The 22,176-nt window shown below is 43.9% G+C and overlaps 1 protein-coding gene across 6 annotated transcripts; it reads left to right on the top strand.

Annotated features, from left to right (window-relative positions):
* The first annotated feature begins 2,702 nt into the window (after positions 1–2,702).
* CNR1 (cannabinoid receptor 1) lies at positions 2,703–21,234 on the top strand. 6 transcript variants are annotated; one of them, XM_048297516.1, is made up of 4 exons: positions 2,703–2,914; positions 10,135–10,227; positions 10,674–10,730; positions 15,759–21,234. In XM_048297516.1, exon 4 carries the CDS (start codon positions 15,820–15,822, stop codon positions 17,239–17,241), a length of 1,422 nt encoding a protein of 473 aa, XP_048153473.1. In that variant the 5' UTR covers positions 2,703–2,914; positions 10,135–10,227; positions 10,674–10,730; positions 15,759–15,819; the 3' UTR covers positions 17,242–21,234. The 6 variants fall into 6 exon arrangements, with proteins under 6 accessions (XP_048153473.1, XP_048153470.1, XP_048153467.1 ...); XM_048297513.1 differs by lacking the exon at positions 2,703–2,914 and adding an exon at positions 3,360–3,879; XM_048297510.1 differs by lacking the exon at positions 2,703–2,914 and adding an exon at positions 3,920–9,081.
* The last annotated feature ends 942 nt before the right edge of the window (positions 21,235–22,176 follow it).

The following is a 22,176-nucleotide window of genomic DNA, read 5'->3' as shown; positions in this document are numbered from 1 at the left end:
CCAGCAAAATTCAGATATTCTAGTTTCACTAGGTGTTTGCAGTTTAAAATTTTGCTCCAAATCAGAATAGCAAAATTCTTACCTCAAGAAAGCTGTGGGGAACATTAATTGCAGATTGATGGTAATAAGTGACTCAGCTTTTCCAATTTTTGTATTATTTTGCAATATATAATATAAAAGGAAATATTTTGAAACCAAAACTAATTTTGAAGGAAGAAATTGAAACATTTAGCTTGGAAATGTCACAACAAGACATTCCCGCACTGTTGGAACATCCCTCCACCACTTACTCTTTTTTAAATGACATTTTCAGTGCAACTGACACAAGTTTGCAAAGCATTTTGATAAGGTTGCATTTTCCAGTGGAAAGCCATTCTTTCAAAGGTTTTCCAACCAGCTCCACTGGGAACAGGTCTCACAGGATTGCAACAACCTTCCCTTTGCAAAATTGCTAAATTGCAAGCGGGATCCTGTAAGAGGGGCTAGGGCGTGCAAGACATAAGGGGTCACAGGGTGCCCAATGGTTATGAAGGCTGAAAACCTGCTGCTTGAATCACCTCTGGCTACCCATATGGCTTGTCTCCTGTGGAACTGCTACACTTGTAGGCTGAACTGGCAGTGGCAACTGTGCGGGATTGTAGGGGAGGAAAAACCCCCAGTATGTGGGCATGGCTATATGTTCAACCCTGCAGTGTTCTTCTCTACCATCCAAGTTTAGAAGTGATGGAAAGAAGGATTATTCTGAGCCTGGAGTAAAGCTCAGTTCAGGATAGGAATCTTTAGCAAGGCAAGAATGTGGAGGTAGGATGAACAGTTACTTGCCCTTAAATTCCCTCTGAGGGCCGATTTTGGTCTGGCCATGTCCACTTGATGTGCCTTGCAGAGGGGATGTGTCCCTCCGCAAACACAGAAGAGAAGTTTAACTTGGTAGGTTCACATTGAAAGCAAAAGTACTCAACTCTTTCAAAGAATTGAAGAAAAAGTCTTAGTCCTCTGAGAACTCAATACTTTCTGAAATGCACAGCTAAAGAGAAATCTGATCTGATTCAATGCAGCCCTAAATAAAGTTCTTTATACATTCCACCGCTTCCGAATGACCAAACAGACAGACTAATACGAAACTCAAGCTGGGCACAAATGAGTTGGCCTTTTTTTTTTCCCCTTCCACTTTTCTCACAGGGAGTGCCATTTGAAATTATCTCCTTTCTTGTTAATTTAATGATTACCATCAGAAAGAGCCAGCGGCTGAAAAATTATAGGCAGTAATTATGATCTTGCAGACTTGCTCTGGGACCCGATGCAGGGAAAACATTGGATTGTGAGAATGAGGCTCTGCTCCTCGGCAGATGCACTTTGGTGGGTGCAGCCTGGAGATTTTGGTTGCCTCAGATCTTGGGGGCCCAGCTTGAGAAGCCTTCAGGAGGAAGAGTTACTGCCAGATGGCGGGCACATCTTGAGTTGGACACCCCTAAAAATACAGCCACCCGAAACCTTTATCCATCACTTGTGAAGAGCTGAGCGATTTTTTTAACCTGATAAACTTAAATTAAGGAAATTTAAGGAAAATTACATATTCCTCCTCCATGGGTGGATGTACCAGTTCAGGTAAACGGTAGATGGACCAGTTAATGTCTTTAGACACTATGTCAAATGATAAATATTTATTATGTTTCTGTATTAATTCGTGTGAAGACAAATACATATGTATGACACTGCAGAGGCAAAAACACACGATCAAAGGCAGCTGGATATTACAGTGTTTAGGAACTGGCTGTTGAATAAAGCTCAGCTTTCCACTTATGCCCATTGCCGGTCCACCTCTGGAGCCATGTCGCCCCTCGGAGATGAGGGAACCCCCAGCACACCTGAGGGCTGCCATGACGGCTGTCGTGTAAGCCCCGAAACACCGAAGGCGGAACTCAGGGGTAGTGAGAAAAAGGAAAATAAACTATATCAAAACCCTGGTGTTCCACAGGAAATACCGGGACGGGGAAAGGACGCCCCACGAGGGCATCCAGAGCCGCCAACCTCTGAAGCCCACTGCGTGCGCCAACCCCGCGACCCCGGGGCGAGAGCGGAGCCGGTGCCCGCTGTCCCCGCAGCGCCGGCGGGTGGCCGGGCCGGGTTCCCGTGGAGGGGATGCGCTGTCCGCCCCCCCGGGCCGGAGGAGGCGCTGCCTTCCACATTGGCTGGGGGCCCGCGCACCGCCTCCCCCGGCCCCGCTTCCCCGCGCCCGGCCGGGGGGCGCGGCGGCGGAGCGCGGCACGACGGGGCTCACGGCCGGGCAGCGCCCACGGCCGGCGGGGCCGCGGGGTGGGGCACGGCCGGGAACGGACCCGCCGCCCGCCCCCGCGGTGTCCCCCGGTGTTCCCGTGTCCCTCCCCCGGGGCGAAGTTTGGCCAGCGCCGCCTGTCCGCCCCGGTGCTGCCAGGGCCGGGACAAAAGGCACACACTGACACGTGATGGGCGCCGGGCTTCATAAATGGGACCGGAGCGGGGCGGAAGGCGGGGGGGACGCAGCGGCGGCGTGTGCCGGAGCCGCGCCGGGCGCCCGGCGGCTCCCGCGCTGCCTCCCCGCGCCGAGGCGGCGGCGGGCGGAGGCGGCGGCGGAGGAGGGGGCGGGCGGGCGGCACATGGAGCGGCGGCGGCGGCGGCAGGGCGGCGGAGCCCCGCGCGCCGCCTGATCCGGGCGAGCGAGGGCGGCGGTGGTCGGAGAGGAGGCGCCGAGGGGAGGGAAGCGAAGAAGGGGAGGCAGCCGGGGGGAGAAGTCTCCCACCTCCTCCTTCCCCTTACCGGCACCGCCTCCTCGGCGCTCCCCAGTGCTGGGGTGCCCGGGTGGGGCGGCGCTCCCGCTCCCTGCTGGGGGTCGGCGCGGCCGGAGCAGGCGGGGAACGCGACCGGTGCCGTGCGGAGGGTAAGGACGGCGCGGGGCGGAGGGGAGCGGGGGGGCAGAGGAGGGCGGCGGGTGCCCCCCGGTCGGGGACCAGGGACCCGTCGTCCCCCTCAAAGTTTGTTGGCGGCGTGGGTGGGAGGGGGGGTTTCGGGGAATGACAGCGCCTGCCCCGACGGCGGAACGGGCGGAGGGGAGGCGGCTGCCTGCGGAGCATCCTCCCCGTGATCCGCCGCCGCGTCCCGCGGCGATCGCGACCCACGCTGCGGCGGGGGCCGGGGACCGCGCGGGTCTCGCCTCTGCCCCGCGCACGGCCCTGCGCCGCCGCCTCGGGCGGCTGGGGCGAGTTGGAGGTAGCCCCGGGGCCGCCCGGGAAAAGCCGATGGTCCGAGGAGCGCAGTTTGGCTTCGCGAGCCCGGCCGGAGGAGGGGGGACCCGGCGGCGAGGGGAGCCCGGCAGCGGGCGGGGGTGCGGGCGGCTGGTGGCGTTATGGTTAACACGCGTCTATTCTTCTGTGCGCGGAGCTGGCAGCCTCCCGGGCTCCCACAGGACCTTATCTGACATCGGAGGTTTCTCCTCTCGTCCTGACCCACTGGTGATTTACAGCGGGTGGCGTTCAGCCTGGCTTTCCTGTGCACTTTTCCTCTCCAAACTCTGCCTTTGAGGCTGTAACCGAAATAAAAGGCGGTTCGCAATTTTGTGCGCAACGATGTTCCCTTAAAAAATGTCACTTGGTCGTCCAGCATCCTCAGAATATCCCGGTAGGGTTTCTTGGTTGGTTGGTTGGTTTGTTTTTGTCTGAAATTCGGAAGTCTGGGGGGTAAAGAGCTGAAAAAGAGTGAGCCTTTTAAACTTCACGCAGCGTTTGTCATGTCAAATCTTCATCTGTTGAGAAATAATTTTGAGTAACCAGATGGGCTTATTTTAAATGGGAATCTTTTTGTCTCAAAGACGTCTGCAAATCTCCATTGAGAACACCCCTGGATGAGGTACGTACCAAACCTTTGGTAGGAGAGAGCTCGTTACTGAGATTGCAGTTTGATTAAGTAAAATGGTGTCAGAAGATGAAGTCTATAGTTTTCCTTCTTTCTTTAAAATTGTCATCAGTGTTATTTTCTGTATGGCAGCAAATGAAAATATTAACAGTTTCGGCACATGTTTTCTAATTTCAGAAGATAAAGGGACATATATAAGAAGCAGATAGCAAAATGCTTCTTTAGTATCTGCTAGGGTTAGGGTTTTGGGTTTTTTTAATAGTATAGCTTTTTTAACCTGCTAAAGGTCTAGTAATTTTTTTCCTTTTTTTCTTAGATGTATCATGTTGTTTTCATTGTTATTGTTCACCCTTTCTTAAAGGAATATGGCATTCTCTGCTGGGGGTGGCATTGCTGTTACTGCAAAGAATCCGAGTAATAGTGAATATGATGTTTAATAACAAAATGTCCAACATTGCAAAAATTACTTGGCTGTGCTTAATTCTTTTCCTATTATACCTCATATCAACCACCAGCATGGGCTTTTCCTTCTCAAGAAGAGAAAAAAGCCCTGTGACTATAGCAGGAATATTTATTATGCAGGCAGAGTTTATTAAATCAGTCATAAAAGAAATGAACGTAACATCTTTAAACAGTTCAGAAGATGCATGTGTAATTCCTGATTTGCTTGAGGTTAAAATTAGTTTTGTAGCAACGAGTAACAGCTTTGCTTTATTATGTGTTGGTCTTTGGAATAAGAGGCAGAACCATTTGAATAAAACCATTTTAAAGCAGAATTGCTAAAAGCAATAATTGTTTGACTGAGCCAGCAGGCACCTATTGCCAGGAGGGGGAAAAAAAGTTGGCTAGTTAAAGAAATTGATTTATTTGCTGAGAATTTAGGTCGTTGACCATTCTATGATACCTAAACTCACAGGATTGCAATCAAAATACCTATAAAACTCAAGGTGCAGGTGGAAGCAGTTTATAGTATTGCGAGGATGAGCTGGTGGATGCCTTTGATCCTGGCTGTTGTTCTTTCGTGAATGATGTGAGCTCAATTGCATAAAGGACCCTGTTAAAGGCTTTCTTGCTCTGTTGAAGGACTGAAGCCTTTCTTTAACTTCCCCTATTACAACGTTTTGATTGGGCAGCAGAAGTTTAGAAAGAAATAACTTTTTTTTCCTTTCTTTTTGAAGCCATTTTTGACTTTCAGCCTTTCATGTGGCCATCTCAAAATGCTTGCAGACTGTCATCCCACTGGGAATTTTGGTGCTGAAAGTTCTGTGCACTAGAGAGTGAGAGCTGACATGGTTTTCTTTTCTATTGAGTAGAGGTGAGGTAGGTGAGGAGATTAAGAATCCAAACTCATATATTAATTTAGTATTGCCCAAGATTTTTACGAATGCATTGCCATTCTTGGTTCTGCAGGTCTCATGCACTGTCTTCCACTCACCTAGTTCCTCTAAATCTGGATGGCTTAAAGAGAAATTACTGTCACTTCTCGAATGCAAACTTTGGGACCTCTCTAGTCATGTAGTCACCTACCTAGGCATCCACAGAATTCATTTTTCTCAGTGGTGATTGCTCTTCATTTCTTTCCAGATGTCTATTTTGTCTTCATCTGACAGTTCTCATGAAACAGTAAATGATTTTTTTTCTGCAATTTCCCAAATAGTTTAGGCTATGTAACATGATGAATGTTCTACAAAACCACTCATCGACCATTTAGGTGAGAATTTGGAGATTTTTCTCTTCTCTACCAGCAAATTCACAGTCTGCTGATGATTTAAAATTTGTACTGTGGGCGACCCTAACACTGGGATTTGGCCAAGTTCAAAGCAGCTATGCAGATGGACACACAAAACAGAAGGCAGAGGGAAATAGACCCTTTTAATGATAACAAGGCTGCTCTTGTTTTCTTATCTACAGTGGAAATGCATGCAAGTCCCTTGTACCTAAAAGCAAACTTGCAAAAGTGCCAGAATAGACGGCAAGAGCATTTGTTATTAATGCAAAGTTAAAAATGTGTCAACCTGTCTTCTCAGTACTGCTCTGTATGTCTCCATTTCTAGACTGATGCTGTACTGCTGCCAAAAGTGCACGTCCCATCACTCTTGGTGGGATAAGGATTTCCCCCCAGAACTCACAGCCTTTGAAAGTGTGTGGCTTTGTTAATGGTCTCTGAAAACAGCTATGACCTGTCCCTTTGAAATGGCTATAATGACTTATAAATCAATTTCTTGTCAGAAAGAACTTTTCTCTTTTTTTTTCCCTCTTTCCTGAAGGTGCCATTGTTGCCCATGAAAAATTATTGGGTTTGCAACATAAGGTCGGAGCACATTTTATTCTGCCATTTGTGCCTCATGCAGGGGCATTACGGTGACGCACACCCCAAGCTCGGTTCTGCCTCTCTTCAGTAGGAACATCCTTTCTTGGTGAAACTGGCCACATCCAAATTACAAAATAGGTATTTAATTACAGTGTGTGTTAGTATAATGGTCACTTCTTATGCGTTGGCTGGACTGTTGGTGAAGGTGGATATTTTACACAATTCAGATGTTGTATTGTTTGTGTAGATTGAGGCTAGATGGCATCAAATAGTACCTCATCCTGTGTTAACCTCTTCTATGGCAGTTATGCATTCTTAAGTAAGGTGTGTTTACTCACTACAAAGTACTGAGTGGGAGCAGGTTCTGTACTGTCAATTCACTTTCAGCCCTCACTGGAGTAGTTTCCATCTTTCTGCATTTTAGGAAACATTTCAAAGTTTGTGTTTAGGATCTTGGGGGGCTGCTACCTTCCTGTTCTGCTGAGTATGTGAAACATGCTCTCAGAAATCACTGGTTTTAGTCAGTTGTACCTGTTTTAAGGAATGCAGCACTGAAGTCCAGACTATATACGTGTCTGGAATATTAGGTGACACATTTATATATACATGTAAAATAACTTTTACAGGATGTCAGTGATAGATATACTAGTTTTAGATTCTTGCTTTTAGCCAAGAAGGCTGTGTATAAGGGAATTCAGGACGATATTCAGCAATCATCTTGCCTATATTTTTGTACCTACACTTGTAGCTTGTCTGCATGTACTCTAGCGCTTGAAATTTGAGTTTATGCATGACATACTGCAGGGTTTGTGAGACTTCAGTTCTTCCTCTAGGCATATGGTTTTTTTGTTTATGTCTATTTGTAAGTTTATGCATAGAAGTATACCTATATATATAAAGTCATAACTCATCCTTCAGTATATTTTAACTGTTTCTCCAAGTCTGATGTAATACTGGTTGAAGTCTCTCCACAGTTTGTTGTTCTGGCTACTTGGATATCAAATTCTACTGTAATTCTTTCTCACGTCTCCTCTTCCCTCCCTCTCTTCTTTTTTTAAAAAAAGAAAAGCATCTGAATGTTTCAAAGACATACACCATTGCCAAGCAATCTGGTGTAGTGGCTTAATATGCTGGCAAATAATTTCACAAGTTATTTGTGTGTGTGAAGGCAGTATATTTGAATATCATTATATTGTGAATGTAACTATGAAGACAGTTATCTGAGATTATTTAAATCCTAGGAAAGGCCAGACGGCTCCAGAAATGAAAGAATGTTTTTCATTTTTTAGCTGGGAGTGCGTATTTCTGTCCTTTGCTAATGCTGGTGGCATGGGGCATCGCAGTTGCCAAAAGCCTTTTTATCCTAGCTTTTGAGCATTGCCAATACTTTATGGCCTAAAAACAGTTTGCAGGAGAAGCAGACTCTTGAAGACTGAGGTAGAAGGGATATTGCTTTGCAGTGTGTTGCTGGCCTTCTGTGCACTAACTTTTTGTCTTTGCCTGTGAACCCCTTTTTCACTTCTGGTGTGTTTATCTGCTGTGTGGGTCATTTAGTGGCTCCATTTGAGCACTCTCTTCCTTTCCACCTCTGAAGTCCATATCCTGTACGTCATTTTCCCTAAGCAGTTTGATTTTTGTTAATGTCCCTGGCCAAATTTGCTCAGCTAACCTCGCCTCAGTGTCCCCAGCCTGGTCCCAACTGTCAGTGCGTACAGTGCTGTCCTTTTCCCTGACCTTACCAAGGATGGCTTCTCAGAGCCCTTTGCATCTTCCTTCGTCGTTTGAATGCAGATCAGAAATGGACTTTCAAAAGAGCAAGTCATTGCCTGCAGAGCGAGCAGTGGATCTGTTCTTTCTTTATGGTGAGATCTGAAAAATCCCACTAGCTATATCCTTCAGCTTACGGAGGTGTCTCTGAAGTTCGCACAGCTCAGAAGAGGAGGGAGGTTTTCTCTCGTGAATTTTCTCCTTCACCTCATCTGCTTTCCTCCAGCCTATCACAAAGGCAATTCTTCTCTGTCTCTAAAATCTGTATCCCTGCCTCACAGAGGCACTTCCACTTGGGTCTTCCTTTCTTACCTTTCTCCACTTTGCTCCTGTCTCACATGGAGATGTCTTATTCCCAGTATGAGGATAGTAGCTATCTTTCCTGTCTCCTACCAATCCTCACCACACAAATAACTTAACCCACATTACCTTTGCTCTCAGCATCTCCTTGCTCTATCTCATGATTTCTTTAATTAAAACTTGTTGGAGACAGTTTGTTGCGGGGGGATGAGAAGGCAGACATACACTCTGTGCAGTTTATGAGAATTCTCCCTGGAGCCTGATGTTTTTGCTATCTTTCTGTCTCTAAACCTTATGCTTTTAATAAAGTTCATTAATATTTTCTGCTGCAACAAATTCATGACCTTCTGTGTTCTGCTCTGGCCATTGCATGGAAACTATTTTCTAGGAGTGGTTCTCTTCCTCTCTCTCTCGTTTCTTCCTAATAAATCTGTTTTTCCTTCAGTTTGATCCTCTAGACATTACGTTCTTCTGGAGACCTTTAGCATTTAGCATCCAATGGAGCCCGGTCTTTTATGCCCTGCTCTGTTGTTTCAAATGACTTCTCTCCCTTAAACTACATATTGTGTACTAACCTGCCATTTCTTCTAGGTACTTCCAGAAGATTGACTGTTCAGCCCCCATCTCTTTTGCGTCTGGCTGGGCTTCTCTGTCCCCATTTAACATTTATGTCAATTCTGCTCAGCAGCAATTGCCCGCACCTTTTGGCATTGTAGAATGGCTAGAGAGGAGGCTGGAAATGACATGATTTCTGATGGAATTTTGAAATCCAAGAGGAACTCTTCTGTGAAAAAGTTTGAGAGTTCAAAATTAACCAGGTTAATGAGTTCTCCTCCATTTTCTTTAAAATGTAAATTCCATAGCATTGTATCAAACTTCATATTATCTGTTCATTCTGCTTTATTGGAAAAGAAGTGTACAAAGTCCTTTATTGGGAAACCAGTCCCTAAACTGGAGCTGATTTTAAGCAAACAAACCAGGTCACAATTGCTTCACTGTTTCCTTTCATCTGAGTCTTTCATATTTCAGCAAGACTCCTCATCCTCTTTCAAAATTTCTATCTTTAGATGAAATTAAGATAATATACAGTAAACTGTGAAAGATCTTTAAATCCCACAGTTTTACAATAGCCACCTTTGCCTTCTGTCCTTTCTCCCAAAAGCTGGGCAGAGCAGCTAGCTGTAGTTTCCCATTAATGTCACCCTGATGGTCCCTTTGCTGGTTTGTGACTTCAGTACTTCATCTTGTCTGCAACTTGGTAGGAAATGTGTTTGTGGGGGGTTGTATTTTACAAGCTGAGAGGTTTTGGGTGATCTCAGGAGTTCTAGAGATTTTTTACAGGCAGACGGGGCAGCTGCCCCCGCTCTTCCTCCCCTGCATCTGGGTGGAATGCAGGAGGTGCATCCTTGATTTGCTTAATTCAGAGAAAGGGCTTCAAGCTAAGCCTCTCACCAGGCATGCACCCTGCCTCCTGGAATACCAGCTGGTGCCTTTACTTGCGGATGCTTAGCTCTCAATCCAACATGGAACAGCTCGAGCAGTTTAGAGATGGGCAGCAGAATGTAGAGGTTGCCAGCACGCTCACCTGGCTCACAGAGAGCGAAGTTTAGGTCCTTCAGCTGCACCAGAAGGAGCAGGACTTCAGCCTTGCTCTTGAACCTCTCTGACTTTAGACACATGTATATGCTCTGGCTGTTTGGGATGTAAGGCACAGCCTCCTTTTCTCTGCACCTGCAAGTCACCTGTGCTAAACTGGTGCACACATCTTGCCAACAAAACTTTGGGGGGAGGGAATAATACTATTGCTTTTAAAAGCAGTCCGTCACTGATTAACACCCTGTTTTCCCCCTTGTTTTGTTTTTGTTGTTCAGGTTGTCAGCTGCTGGATGCTGGGGGGTGTCACATAGGAGCCATTTGCCCACACATTGGAACAGTCTGGCCCTTATCCTGCTAGTGTGCAAACGGTATGTTAATTAACATAAATAACCATGTAGCTGTGCCTTCTTGCTAATTAAGATTCAACTTGCCAAAGATATGATTACATTACATAAGAACAAAATTTGGTTCATTACTTGCATGCCCTAGTTTACCCCATAGCTGATAGTGCCTTGCTGTATCTAGAAGATAACATCCCTTATTTGCTCCTCTCCTAGCGTCTGTGCTCCTTCCCGATGCCTCACACAGAGAAAATTCTGACTGAAATGAATGCAAGTTTTCCTGAATTAGGAGTGACAGCATATTTGCCATTTTTAGCCTAGGAGTAGCACAGTTTTGGAGATGGAGCAGTAAACCAGTAAATAGGATAGGGATAACATTGCCTTCACATTCTTCTCAACATGTGTTTTTTCCTTGCTTGGTGTTACTGAGTCTGAGAATGCCATTTCTCAGTCTGCACATTTCTTTCTCCAAGGCTTGGAAACCTTGTTCTGTCCTCGAAGCTGTATTGTTCATCACCATATGGGATAAGGTAATTATTAGCCATATAAATTTTCATTTTATAGGACAGTTATAATTCCTAGAGGCCAACAGTTACCATGGTAGATCTCATTTCTCTCACAGTTTTACAGCTGACTGCATATATGAGTGTAAATTGCTGCTGTTTCTCCTGCCGTAGTACTTTGTGGACCCAGTTTGGGAGGAGTCCCAGTGTGTTGGGCACTGCACAAACTTATCAGAAGATAATGCCCTTCTCTGAATGACTTGGAACCCTATAAGGTGTAAACAAGGAGAGTGCGTTTCTGTATTTTTATGCATTTAAAAACTGTTTGAATTCTTCCTACTTGTCCTTTGGCCTGTTCTTAATTAACTATGATTATCATAGAAGAAATGTATAGACACGGAGATCAAAATGTTTCCTAAAATGGAAGCCAAAGAGGTTTGATTGTGGATTTCCCTTGCTTGTTTTGATTCCTTTTCTTGCCATGTCAACATTTTTGCAGTTATCAGTATCATCATTGTATTGCTCATAATTACTTTCTGAGGAAGAGAATAAATACTCACTGTTTCTATTCAGGCTATTAAAATTGCTTTATCAATCATCCTGATTTGAAAATTGTAACAAATTCAGCTCTTTTTATAGACAATGATAAAGACTTTCCAGCTCTCCTTCTATCCCAGAACAGCAGGAGAAGATAGGTAATAGCATTTTAATGAAGTCATGTTCTTGTTCCCCAAGTGAGCTGGTGTTGTGGACCAACAAGAAGTCCAGAGGAAGTATAATTCTCCTTGTTGTCCTTGATGAGTTACCAGCCTCTTTTGTACTACATATTTTTTATTTTACCTAACGTGTATTTATATTCTGTTATCCAAGCATCTTTAGGGCTATATGTAACCACACAGTGGAGGGCACTAGTAAGACTTGACCCTTCAACTCTTCACTAATTCTTTCACTTTGAAGGCAAAGCAAAGTTGTGTCTTCAACCTTTGGGTGATGTTTTAACACCTCATACGTTTGATCCCTGCTAAAGTAGGCAGGGAAAAAGGGCTGGAGCAAGTTGAATGCGTGTCGCTGCAGACAGCTAGGCCAGGAGTTTGTCAAAGCCACTCCATCTAGTGGCAGGCACTTCACACAGCTTGTCTGGCAGTGCCCACCAACAGCTGCTGGATGGTGGGAGAAAGGTCTAAAATGGTGTTCAGCTATGACAGTTCTGGTCTGGTCTTCAAGATAAAAGATCCTTGAAGTTTTTCTCTGTTGTTTAATTCTTATCCGTAGTCATAATTCAGTACTTGCCGTGATTTGCTGCATGCAGTTGTGGAAATACCTCAAAAATTTTGAGTGCCAGTGTCAGTGCAGCCTCTCCTTCATATTTAATCAATGTTTCAGTCTTCTAAAAGCTGTTTTAAAATGAGTGAGGTAGTAGAGTTCATTTATGGAAGGAATGAAGCTGAGAGCTTTGAAAACTCAAAAGAAGTTGGAAGAGTGCATTCTGGCAGGGCAGGAGAGTTCTTGGCAAAGCAGGGAGTTTCTCCATTTCTGCCACCCTGCCCATGAGGGCAGCTTTCTGCAGCACACAGCTGTCACTCCAGTGGCATGCAGAGAGGATGAATCTGTGTAGGGGAACGCTTATTCCCTGGGGAGGCTCTGAGAAGCCAGAGAGGCTCCTGGAGTATTTCATGTGGAGATAGTCATGGCTCTTGGGCAGTGTGGGTTTGGGCTCTTGGGCAGGATGGGTTTGGGTTGTATTGAAGCCAACTGCAAAGAGCAGTGTGGCTGCGTGGCATGGGGTGTCTGTTTTCATGGGCAGTGCCTGCTCACCACTCCAGGTTCGGACAGAAATGCTCAGAGCCAAAATGTGTGTGGCACTGGCATGTGCACCTGGCCATGTGAAAAGACCAAGAAAAAGACCATTGCTGCTGCCATTGGCTTTTCTTTCTATGTCAAATCATGCAGCACCTGTGACCTGATAACTGCAGTGCCAAAGGTCCAGTCTTGTTTTCACCAGACAGCTATGGAAAACCTCACTGATCTCTTCAGTGCATTTTAGTAGTGAGCTTATACTGGGATAAGCTAGTATCTAAATTAAAATAAATGAATTTCATGTAAAGTGTAATTCCAGATCAGGCAAATGGTTGTTCTACTGCAACTTTAATAAAAATCAACTGCAGCTTGAATAGGTGCATGCACACATACTGCTAGAAATTTCCAATTAGGATATTCCCAGCAGCAAACAAAAACAAAATTAATGTTAGCAGCATTCCCCAAAGCCTAAACTACACTACTAATGAACTCCCAAGTACTCTCAAAGAAAACTCTCTTTGCAGAGACAATAAGGTAAAAATTACTGTAATAATCTCAATGTAAAAATACAGAGGGAAAAAAAAAATCATTGACATTCAAAGTAAGCCTTGCCTCTCCTGATCCCATTAACCGTGTTGTTAGCATAGCATATGCATGCATAGTGATATTGTCACATAACTCACTGCCACCTTCAAAAGAGCACACAAGAATTCGTGTTCTTTCATTTGTATTTCAAATAAAGGTAGGGGTTGCATGGCACCTAATTCTGAGGAAGTCTGTACTTGACATGACTCCAGCAGGGACCAGCTACCTGATAACAATTTGTTTGTCTGTCTAGCAGAAGTGCTCAGTTGAATACAATTTATGAAGCTTTCCTCAGACATAATCTTCTCGACATGGGGCTGTGGCTTTACTCATTAAAATGGTTGCCTTTCTTCTGTCAAAAATAAGCTTGAATAGCAGAGGATACCACAGCAATCTTTACATATTTATAGAACTACTTGTTTTATTTAATGGTTTTTTGGATAGTTTTCAAGTTAATAACACATTCTTCATTTGTGTTTTTAAAATGGTGTTACAATGCCAAGTTTAAAGTTGCCAGACTTCACCCAAAGAAGATTTGTCAGCAGAGTCATCTTTGCAGCTTGTAACATCTGCAAATTCTCTAGGAGCAGCTGTAAAACACCTTCTGGAAGAAAAGTGCCTTCCATATTAGATGATTGCTGTTCATTTTTAATGTATGCTTCAGTGACATTTCCCTCCCTCCCAGCTCACGCCCTCAAAATTAAATTCCTTAATACTGTCTGTCTAATAATTGTTATTTCCTGAGCAAATTGTGTCTGCAAAAGCTGACTCAGCCAGTATATTTTGTGTGTTGCGACTCTCCCAGTAAGGGTTGTTTGTACTCATACTTCTTTGCAGCACTGGAGTTGCAGTGTCTTCTGAAGGTCTAAGTTCATATATTTCCTTTAATAATCAATGTCCAGGCCTGCTTAATAAAAGGCAAAACTTTAAAGAGCTGTGGAAAAAGTCCTGAGTGTTCAGATACTATAAGGGCAGTATAAATATATCATCAGCCAAGTGATCTCTGTTTTTTTTGGAAATGCTCATAATTTCACATATTTTTAAGTACTGCTATTGTTGTTGAGAGGCATCCTTTTCTTCTTGCCTATATTTTCTTGGGAAACAAGAAGTGGTACCTGCTGTGCAAGTCTTCTCTTTAGAAGTTGAGGTGATCAGTACTCTGATTTTGGCAGATAAACTCTTGCAGCCTTTCTGACCATTTATTGTCAGTTGTGTAAAGTGAACAGGTAAAGTCAGTAAAAGCCTATAAATGGCATCTGGGATTTCTTGAGAGCAACAATTTCCTCCATACCAAAAGCAAGAAGAAACTTGGTTTGCTCCTGTTGCTGATTAATCATCAAGATGTCCCATAGCAGATTCAGAATATTTGTAGCACACAAAAGGAGTGATTCTGGCTCTTATTTGTATTCAGACCACTCTCATCCACTGAGATGGTGGAAGAGGGCCGTAAAGCAGATGTTCAGTCCATATTCAAGGCATTTTCTATCGGCAAAGTAATATAAAGGAGTACAGCATAACAAGAGCTGTAAGACTTGTCTTGTATGTCGATGCATGCTCAGGTGCTGATGGGGGTCCTCTCCCAAGGGAACCCCGACCAGGAGTTGTTCCCCTCCACAAATCACCATCCATGAGCAAAGGCTGTACTTGACAGAACTCAGAAACCGCTGGCTACCTTCTGCTGGGTCCCCCCAGTTTTGGAGAGGACAGAATGTTTTGGAGGGTGTCCCTAGGGGGACGAGTTACATTACAGTGCTTCTCACAGAAGCAGTGACTCCTGGTCCCTTTTGCCTGGAGTTTTGGCCACTGCTGCACCCTGATCTAAACTTGGTGCCATGTTTAGCTAGGCAAGCTTACACTGCCCTGATTGAGGCTTCTGGTCTGTACAGAGCAGATCACTGATTCTCTCACTGACTTAACAGTGCTGGTCACCATTCCTGAAACTGTGGACAGAGCTGGGTAACAACCCACCTCCCTCAACTTGCTCAAGTATTCCGGTACCTTAGTTTGCTTAGCAGAAGGAAGGAATAATTGTATATGAATGTAATGAAGCTATATATTTTTAGATTAAGTACCTTGCTAATAAATTTGCAATAGCAAATTCAGGATGTTAGTAGACCTCAGATTGCTATAGCAGGATAATAAGAATATACAGGCATACTGGGTGAGCTGTGAAATTTGGAGTGCATGGCTCTGTCCCTGTTGCCCCTCTGTTGTCAATTTTTCAAAACCCTCAGTGCCTTTTGTAAGAAAAACAATGAAGGTGGTGACTCAGTTTAGTGCTGCTCCTCCATTGGCACTTGGTATTATCTAAATGAAACAAGCCCATGGAATATTGGTCTGCAAGGTACATTGCAATCAGAAGCTGAGAAGAATATCTTTATGGTGGAGCAGCTCAGAAGTTTTTGACGAGAAATGAAAATCGCTTTCCTGTGAAACACTCAATTCCCTGTGCCTCTGTTTTTCATGTCACTTCTTAGTGTAATTCAGTTTTAGTGAAATCCAGGTGATTTCTTTCTAAGTGCTCAACCCACCCTGATTTCCCACAGTGGCAAAGCCTAGACCTGCACTGAATAGCAGAGAAGGGTTGATTTTGTTTGACAGAGTTCAGCTAAGTTGTTTGTGGAGCTTGTCTCCCTGTTTATGTTAATGAAGTCTTACCTTTTCCCCATACAGGATTTCCTCCGATGCATTTTTCCGTCCCCCAAGTCTCTCTGAAACCAACAAGACTGGGGTTATGAAGTCAATTCTAGATGGCCTCGCAGATACCACTTTCCGAACAATCACAACAGATCTCCTTTACGTGGGCTCCAACGATATCCAGTACGAAGACATGAAAGGTGACATGGCATCCAAGCTGGGGTACTACCCCCAGAAGTTCCCTCTTTCCTCCTTCAGGGGAGATCCTTTCCAAGAAAAAATGACTGGAGGAGATGATTCCCTGTTGACCATTATTCCTTCAGATCAGGTCAACATCACAGAGTTTTACAACAAGTCCCTGTCCACCTTTAAGGATAATGAGGAGAATATACAGTGTGGGGAGAACTTTATGGATATGGAGTGTTTTATGATCCTGAACCCCAGCCAGCAGCTGGCCATCGCCGTACTGTCGCTCACCCTGGGCACCTTCACAGTCCTAGAGAACCTTCTTGTCCTGTGTGTCATCCTCCACTCCCGAAGCCTCCGGTGTAGACCCTCCTACCATTTCATCGGCAGCCTGGCTGTGGCCGACCTCCTTGGCAGTGTGATTTTTGTCTACAGTTTTGTGGATTTCCATGTTTTCCATCGGAAGGATAGCCCCAATGTCTTCTTGTTCAAACTGGGTGGAGTTACAGCCTCCTTCACTGCCTCTGTAGGTAGCCTTTTCCTCACGGCAATAGACCGGTACATCTCTATACACAGGCCACTAGCTTATAAAAGGATTGTTACCCGACCAAAGGCTGTCGTAGCATTTTGTGTGATGTGGACCATTGCTATTGTAATAGCCGTTCTTCCTCTGCTCGGCTGGAACTGCAAAAAACTTAATTCTGTTTGTTCGGACATATTCCCTCTCATTGATGAGACGTACCTGATGTTCTGGATCGGGGTCACCAGCGTCCTCTTGTTGTTCATTGTCTATGCCTACATGTACATTCTGTGGAAGGCTCACAGCCACGCTGTTCGCATGCTGCAGCGAGGCACACAGAAAAGCATAATCATTCAGTCGACGGAGGATGGTAAGGTACAGATCACTAGGCCTGATCAAACTCGTATGGACATCAGGTTAGCCAAAACCTTGGTCCTTATCCTAGTCGTTTTAATCATATGCTGGGGCCCTCTCCTCGCCATCATGGTGTATGATGTCTTTGGGAAAATGAACAAGCTCATCAAGACTATCTTTGCCTTCTGTAGCATGCTCTGTTTGCTGAATTCAACAGTGAATCCCATCATCTACGCTCTGAGGAGCAAGGACTTGCGACACGCCTTCCGCAGCATGTTCCCCACCTGTGAAGGGACTGCGCAGCCCCTGGATAACAGCATGGAGTCTGACTGCCAGCACAAACATGCCAACAACACAGGGAATGTGCACAGGGCTGCCGAGAGCTGCATTAAGAGCACAGTTAAGATTGCCAAAGTTACCATGTCTGTCTCCACGGACACAACTGCTGAAGCGTTGTAAGTCAGAGACTTCTCAGCATTGTGAGAAAAGGAGTTTAAGTTTAAAAAAAAATTAAAATTAAAAAAATCAACAACAGAGAAAACCAAACCCATGGCTTAACGTGTTTGTACCCTCCTGTAATATTTTTTGGTTTGTCATTGTAAGCTGAGCGATGATTGTGTTAAGAGCATTACCATCAGCCAGTTTTTCAGGTTTTACAATTAGGGGTTCTAGCTAAATTTTCACAAGTTTTTCTCAAAAGGTGTTTACTGAATAATAATGTTTCCAGAAAGAGCACAGAGAAAATACCAGATTAGCAATCATTCCTTTGGGGGTGTGAAGAAGAATTGTGAAACCTAATTGAAAAATAACACGTCCTAAACCAATACCATCAAACAAGAAAAAAAGCCTTGTAATCATGCTGTTCATTTCAATGTGAAATGTATTTCATGTCTGTAAGTAATAAGAGTTTCTGATTTTTTCCAAAAGCAGCAGTGCTGAGTTTAGAGGTTTTGTAAAATGTGTCGTGTCCCGTGAATTGTGTGCTGTTTTATTATGTGTTATTGGTATTCGTCTGATTAAACAAAGTGATAAGGTAGAATTCCGTGGAAATAACGTGAAACGTGATATGTAAACCCCATTGAAAACACTTACTGTATTTGAAGAATTCCTATGAGGTATTTTGGAAATTTTACACTTTTAGTGGTCTTCTGTGGACTTAGAGGAGAGGCTTTGTGTTCTTCTACTAAAATTATTTCCCCACTACCTTTTACTTTCACATGCATATGAGACTAACAGCAACAGAGGAATAGAGGAGGAATGTGAGAAAGGAATGCACTGGTTCAGACTTTTAAATACCACTGCGTTTATACAGAAGGATGTTTATGGTTGCACAGACTACTGCCCTGCTCTTGGGCATTGCGTGAATATGAACACTGAAAAGCAAAGGTCCCGGATATTGGCTCCTTTAATAGGCATCTGGTTTTAAGCCATGTGCTGGTGTTGGACCACTGAAGACAGCATGTGTCAGACTCAATGTGCGATGTTATCACTGTGCAGTCGATGTATACTTGAAGGTGTGTCACATTCCTGTATCCCAGGTCTAAGCAGATTCAGAGCCTGAGATGCCAAACTCCCGTCTTCACTAAAAGAGGAGGAAATATTGTCAGACTTAAACATTTTCTTATTGTGTGAGCGTGTATATAAATAAATATCTCTGTGTGTGTACGTGTGTGTGTGCGTGCGTGTGTAAGTATACTAATCGGTGTGAGTCATGGTAGCATAGCTAAGATAGGACACTATGACCAAATGTAACTGTATTTCTTGTTGCACGCTTTGCACACGAATTCTGTTTCTAAAATTGAGTTCTTCCAATTGATTACTGATGAAAGTACCATGTTAAGAATATCTCGATCCAGCATATCCATGTGCTAGAGGAAGCAACCTTTCAGTTACACTTGAAAATAAAGGGAAACAAGAGGCAGAGAGCATGGAATGAGCCCGAACTGACAAATGCTGCAGCTGTTGATAGTGTTCCTGAAGACTGAGAAAGCCAGGAGTAAATGGTAGTTTGTTTTAAGGCTGTGAGTATTAAAATCTGATAGCTTGCAATGAGGTGCATCTCACTCAAACCACTGACAAGGTTTGACACTACCAGGAAGAAGTTACTGATGGAAAATAATGACTGTTCTACAGTGGGACAGTTTCTGCAGCCTGAGACCATCACAAGGAACATGCTACCAGATAGTCTTTGAGGCGTGGATATTCTGTGATTCTGTTCTGAGTCATAAGGTCTGGGATCCTCTTCTCTGCTGCCTTGCTTTTTCAGACCATTTCCTCACCCTTCTGACTGATTTCTGCCAAAATAGCTGCAAGCGCAGCTTAGTCCTTCAGCTGCCTGACACTTGCCGCGACAGGGGGTGACTTTCTCCATGACGCAGGGCGAGTGGAGCCAAATCCATACTGCCCTGCCACCCATCCTTGTGCTTACATAGGGAGAGAGAAGGGGCAGCAGCCCAGGGTCTCTGGCTGCCTCAGTGCAGGCCAGAGCAACTGGTTGAACGAGCACCCAGCCCCTTTCAGGCAGTGGCCCTGTGGGGATGCAAGTGGCTCCAAGTTTAGGCTTGGTGAGGATGACATGTTTTAAAGGTAAGATTGGATCAGGTGAGGTGCTGAGCAACAGCTGGAAGAGACAGGGGTACTTTCCTCCTCTACCCACCTCCCCTGCAGCTTACCTGTGTGGCAGGACAGCGCACCACACTCTCAAGGGGCCCACTGCAGTCAGCCAAAACCAGTGGATCGCAGAGGATTCCCAGAGGATGTCAAGTCCTGAAAGATGTTTTTTATGTCTGGGTCTAGTCCATCCTAAAGCAGTCCTCTTGGAGGAGTGGGGGAAAGCCCATTTGAAATGTAAGGGTATTTTAAGAGCCATTTTTGAAACTGTCTTCTTGTGAATTAAATGCAAACTTTGTGGAATTTTGTTGTGCTTTCAAGTTCTAAATTTTACGATAAATCATGGGACAATGGGGCTGTCTTGGCACTTAACTTGGTGCTTACTGATATAATAAGAAATAGCATCCTGTGAAATGTTATCCTCTATCATCAGTATCTTCATTTGCATAATGAGTTTTTCTAAAGCTCTGGGAACTGCATCGGTTCACTTAGAACCATTTATTAAAGAGATCGCAACAATTTCCTTACATGTTGCACACTAAGTAGAACTATTCTTTCATTAGAAAAATCTGCTGCCGTTCCAAGTTCTTATACTTCAGCTTTAGGTATTCCTAATTTGCAGTTGCCTACTTTCACTTAGTGATAGCACAGCCAAACGACACTGTGTTCCATGGCCACCCACACCATCATCATCATCATCATCCACCCACCGCCGCTAGTTGCAGTTACGTGTATGTGCCAACTCCAAGTGTCACGTACCTACCGAGAAGACCATCTATGTCACAAGTGTGTAGAGTTAGATTCTCAACAGTCTAATTGTATATTTGTATAATATAATCTCCTCAATGCTGTGCAGTCACTATCCACATCTTGCACTGGCCTTTTGATGAAAATTTTAGTGTGTCTATTGTGAGATAGACAGTGCATTCTACTTGATGTTATTGGGCTGAATGTATGTAAATAAGTGAAAAAAAAAAAGTCATCTCTACAAGCAGTGGCCTAAAAAGTCTGTAATTGTGGACTAGGAAAATTGTTGAAGTTGCTGTGACATCTCAAATACTACCTTTGAATAAACTATTTACAGGGTCTCTTGGGATGCTGTTTCACAGTGAAAGGAAAATCTTTCCTTGTGATAATATGAGGTAAAGAAATTGGATTACCTGAGCTTTTTATTTCCAGTGTTTCGAAGTGGAGAACATAACTCTTTATTGTCTGTAAATCTAACATTATTACTTCCTCTTAGAAGAATATTGTATCATTAGATGTTTGTTTGAGCTGGTAACATTCTTGCAACTGTTGCAATATTTTTCATTAGCAACCTGTATAATAGTTTGTACACAAGTACTGTTCAGATTGTCATGAAAAGTAGCTTTGACCATTTACCTACCAGTAGCAGAATAGTATTTCTGTAAGATTTCCAGTGTATTCCTATCATATCATATTTTATTTCTATAATGTAATTAAACTGTTATTTATTCAAGGAGAAAAAGTATTCCTCTGCTTTTTTGTTTTCCAAATTTTGAGATAACTGAGGAAGCCACGTGATGATGCTGCCTCATCCCACGATCTGGTGCTCTACGTTTTGTTTATAAGTTTGTCTGTCATTCTGAAACAACTGCTTAAACAACTTGACAACAGGTTGTCAAGCTTTGTGGGTTTTAATTGTACGTTGATATGTTTGAAGGAGGAGGCAGATCATATATTTTATATTTGTGTATTCAGTACTATGGAGACAAGAGAGAAATGACAGTTAAAACTGCATCTCCTGTTTCATTATGTAGGCAATTTCCCCTTTCCTCTGTATTAGCCAAAATGCAATAAATTCCTTTTGCCTTCCTCAGATGCATATGTTTGCTCAGAGATGTCACATTAAGACAAGCCCATATTCTTCAGAAAAACAAAACACAAAAGAAGAAAGGAGTACAAATTAAAATAGTGCTGCCAGCAGCAGTGACAACCTAAATTAGTTATTGGGGGTTGTGAGGGTAATCAAAGATTGGAGACAAACAAAGAGTTAGTCTAGTTTTGGCCAGTGCCAGTGGGGACAGAGTTGATGGGTGTAGGGGGTGGATGATGAAGTGGTCCAGCAGGGATTCATCGAAGCTGTGCAGGCATAGCAGGCTCAGCCGTGCCACTGCCTATGAATCACATTTAAGTGCTCCCACTGCTGCTCATCCACATCTGAAAGGAAGGGTTGAAAAAGACCACTAAATGCTGTAGAAAGGTCCCTGCCTGTTTCAGAGGATCGGTTTTCCATATGATTTAATCTCAGATTCATGTTACTCGGCAATTTTCCTTCTTCACATCTGTGGCTTGAAAACATCCTAAGGGGATAAAGTGAGCATGTCATAGAATCATGGAATCATTTAGGTTGGAAAAGACCTCTAGGATCATCAAGTCCAAACATGAACCTCACACTGCCAAGGCTTGGGATCACGGTTGTGTCACAATATTTTTATTTTTAAAAACTGGGTCACTGGTGAATTGAGAAAGTCTTGGCAAAGCAAAAGCAACTAGAAATAAAAGATTAGCTCTTAATCTTTAGCTGCATATTACATTTAAATTAAGTCTGAATATTTCTGCTGAAAGCTGTCACTTTCAAAGCAGCCAGGAGACAATTCCCTCTGTATTTCCATGCTCACTGGAAAACAAGGGTTATGCTACCACAAACTAACAGCTCTTCTTCACAGTAACATCTGGCTGTATTTATAAGTCTGTAGTGAACAACACAAAAGGAAATAATGACAACTTTCCAAGCAACTGTTTTCCCACACTATACCAGCT

The sequence above is a fragment of the Corvus hawaiiensis genome, chromosome 3 (genome assembly GCF_020740725.1).
Source record: "Corvus hawaiiensis isolate bCorHaw1 chromosome 3, bCorHaw1.pri.cur, whole genome shotgun sequence".
NCBI lineage: Eukaryota > Metazoa > Chordata > Aves > Passeriformes > Corvidae > Corvus > Corvus hawaiiensis.
The sequence above is the reverse complement of the archived record's forward strand: the minus strand, read 5'-3'. Positions and strand labels throughout refer to the sequence as shown.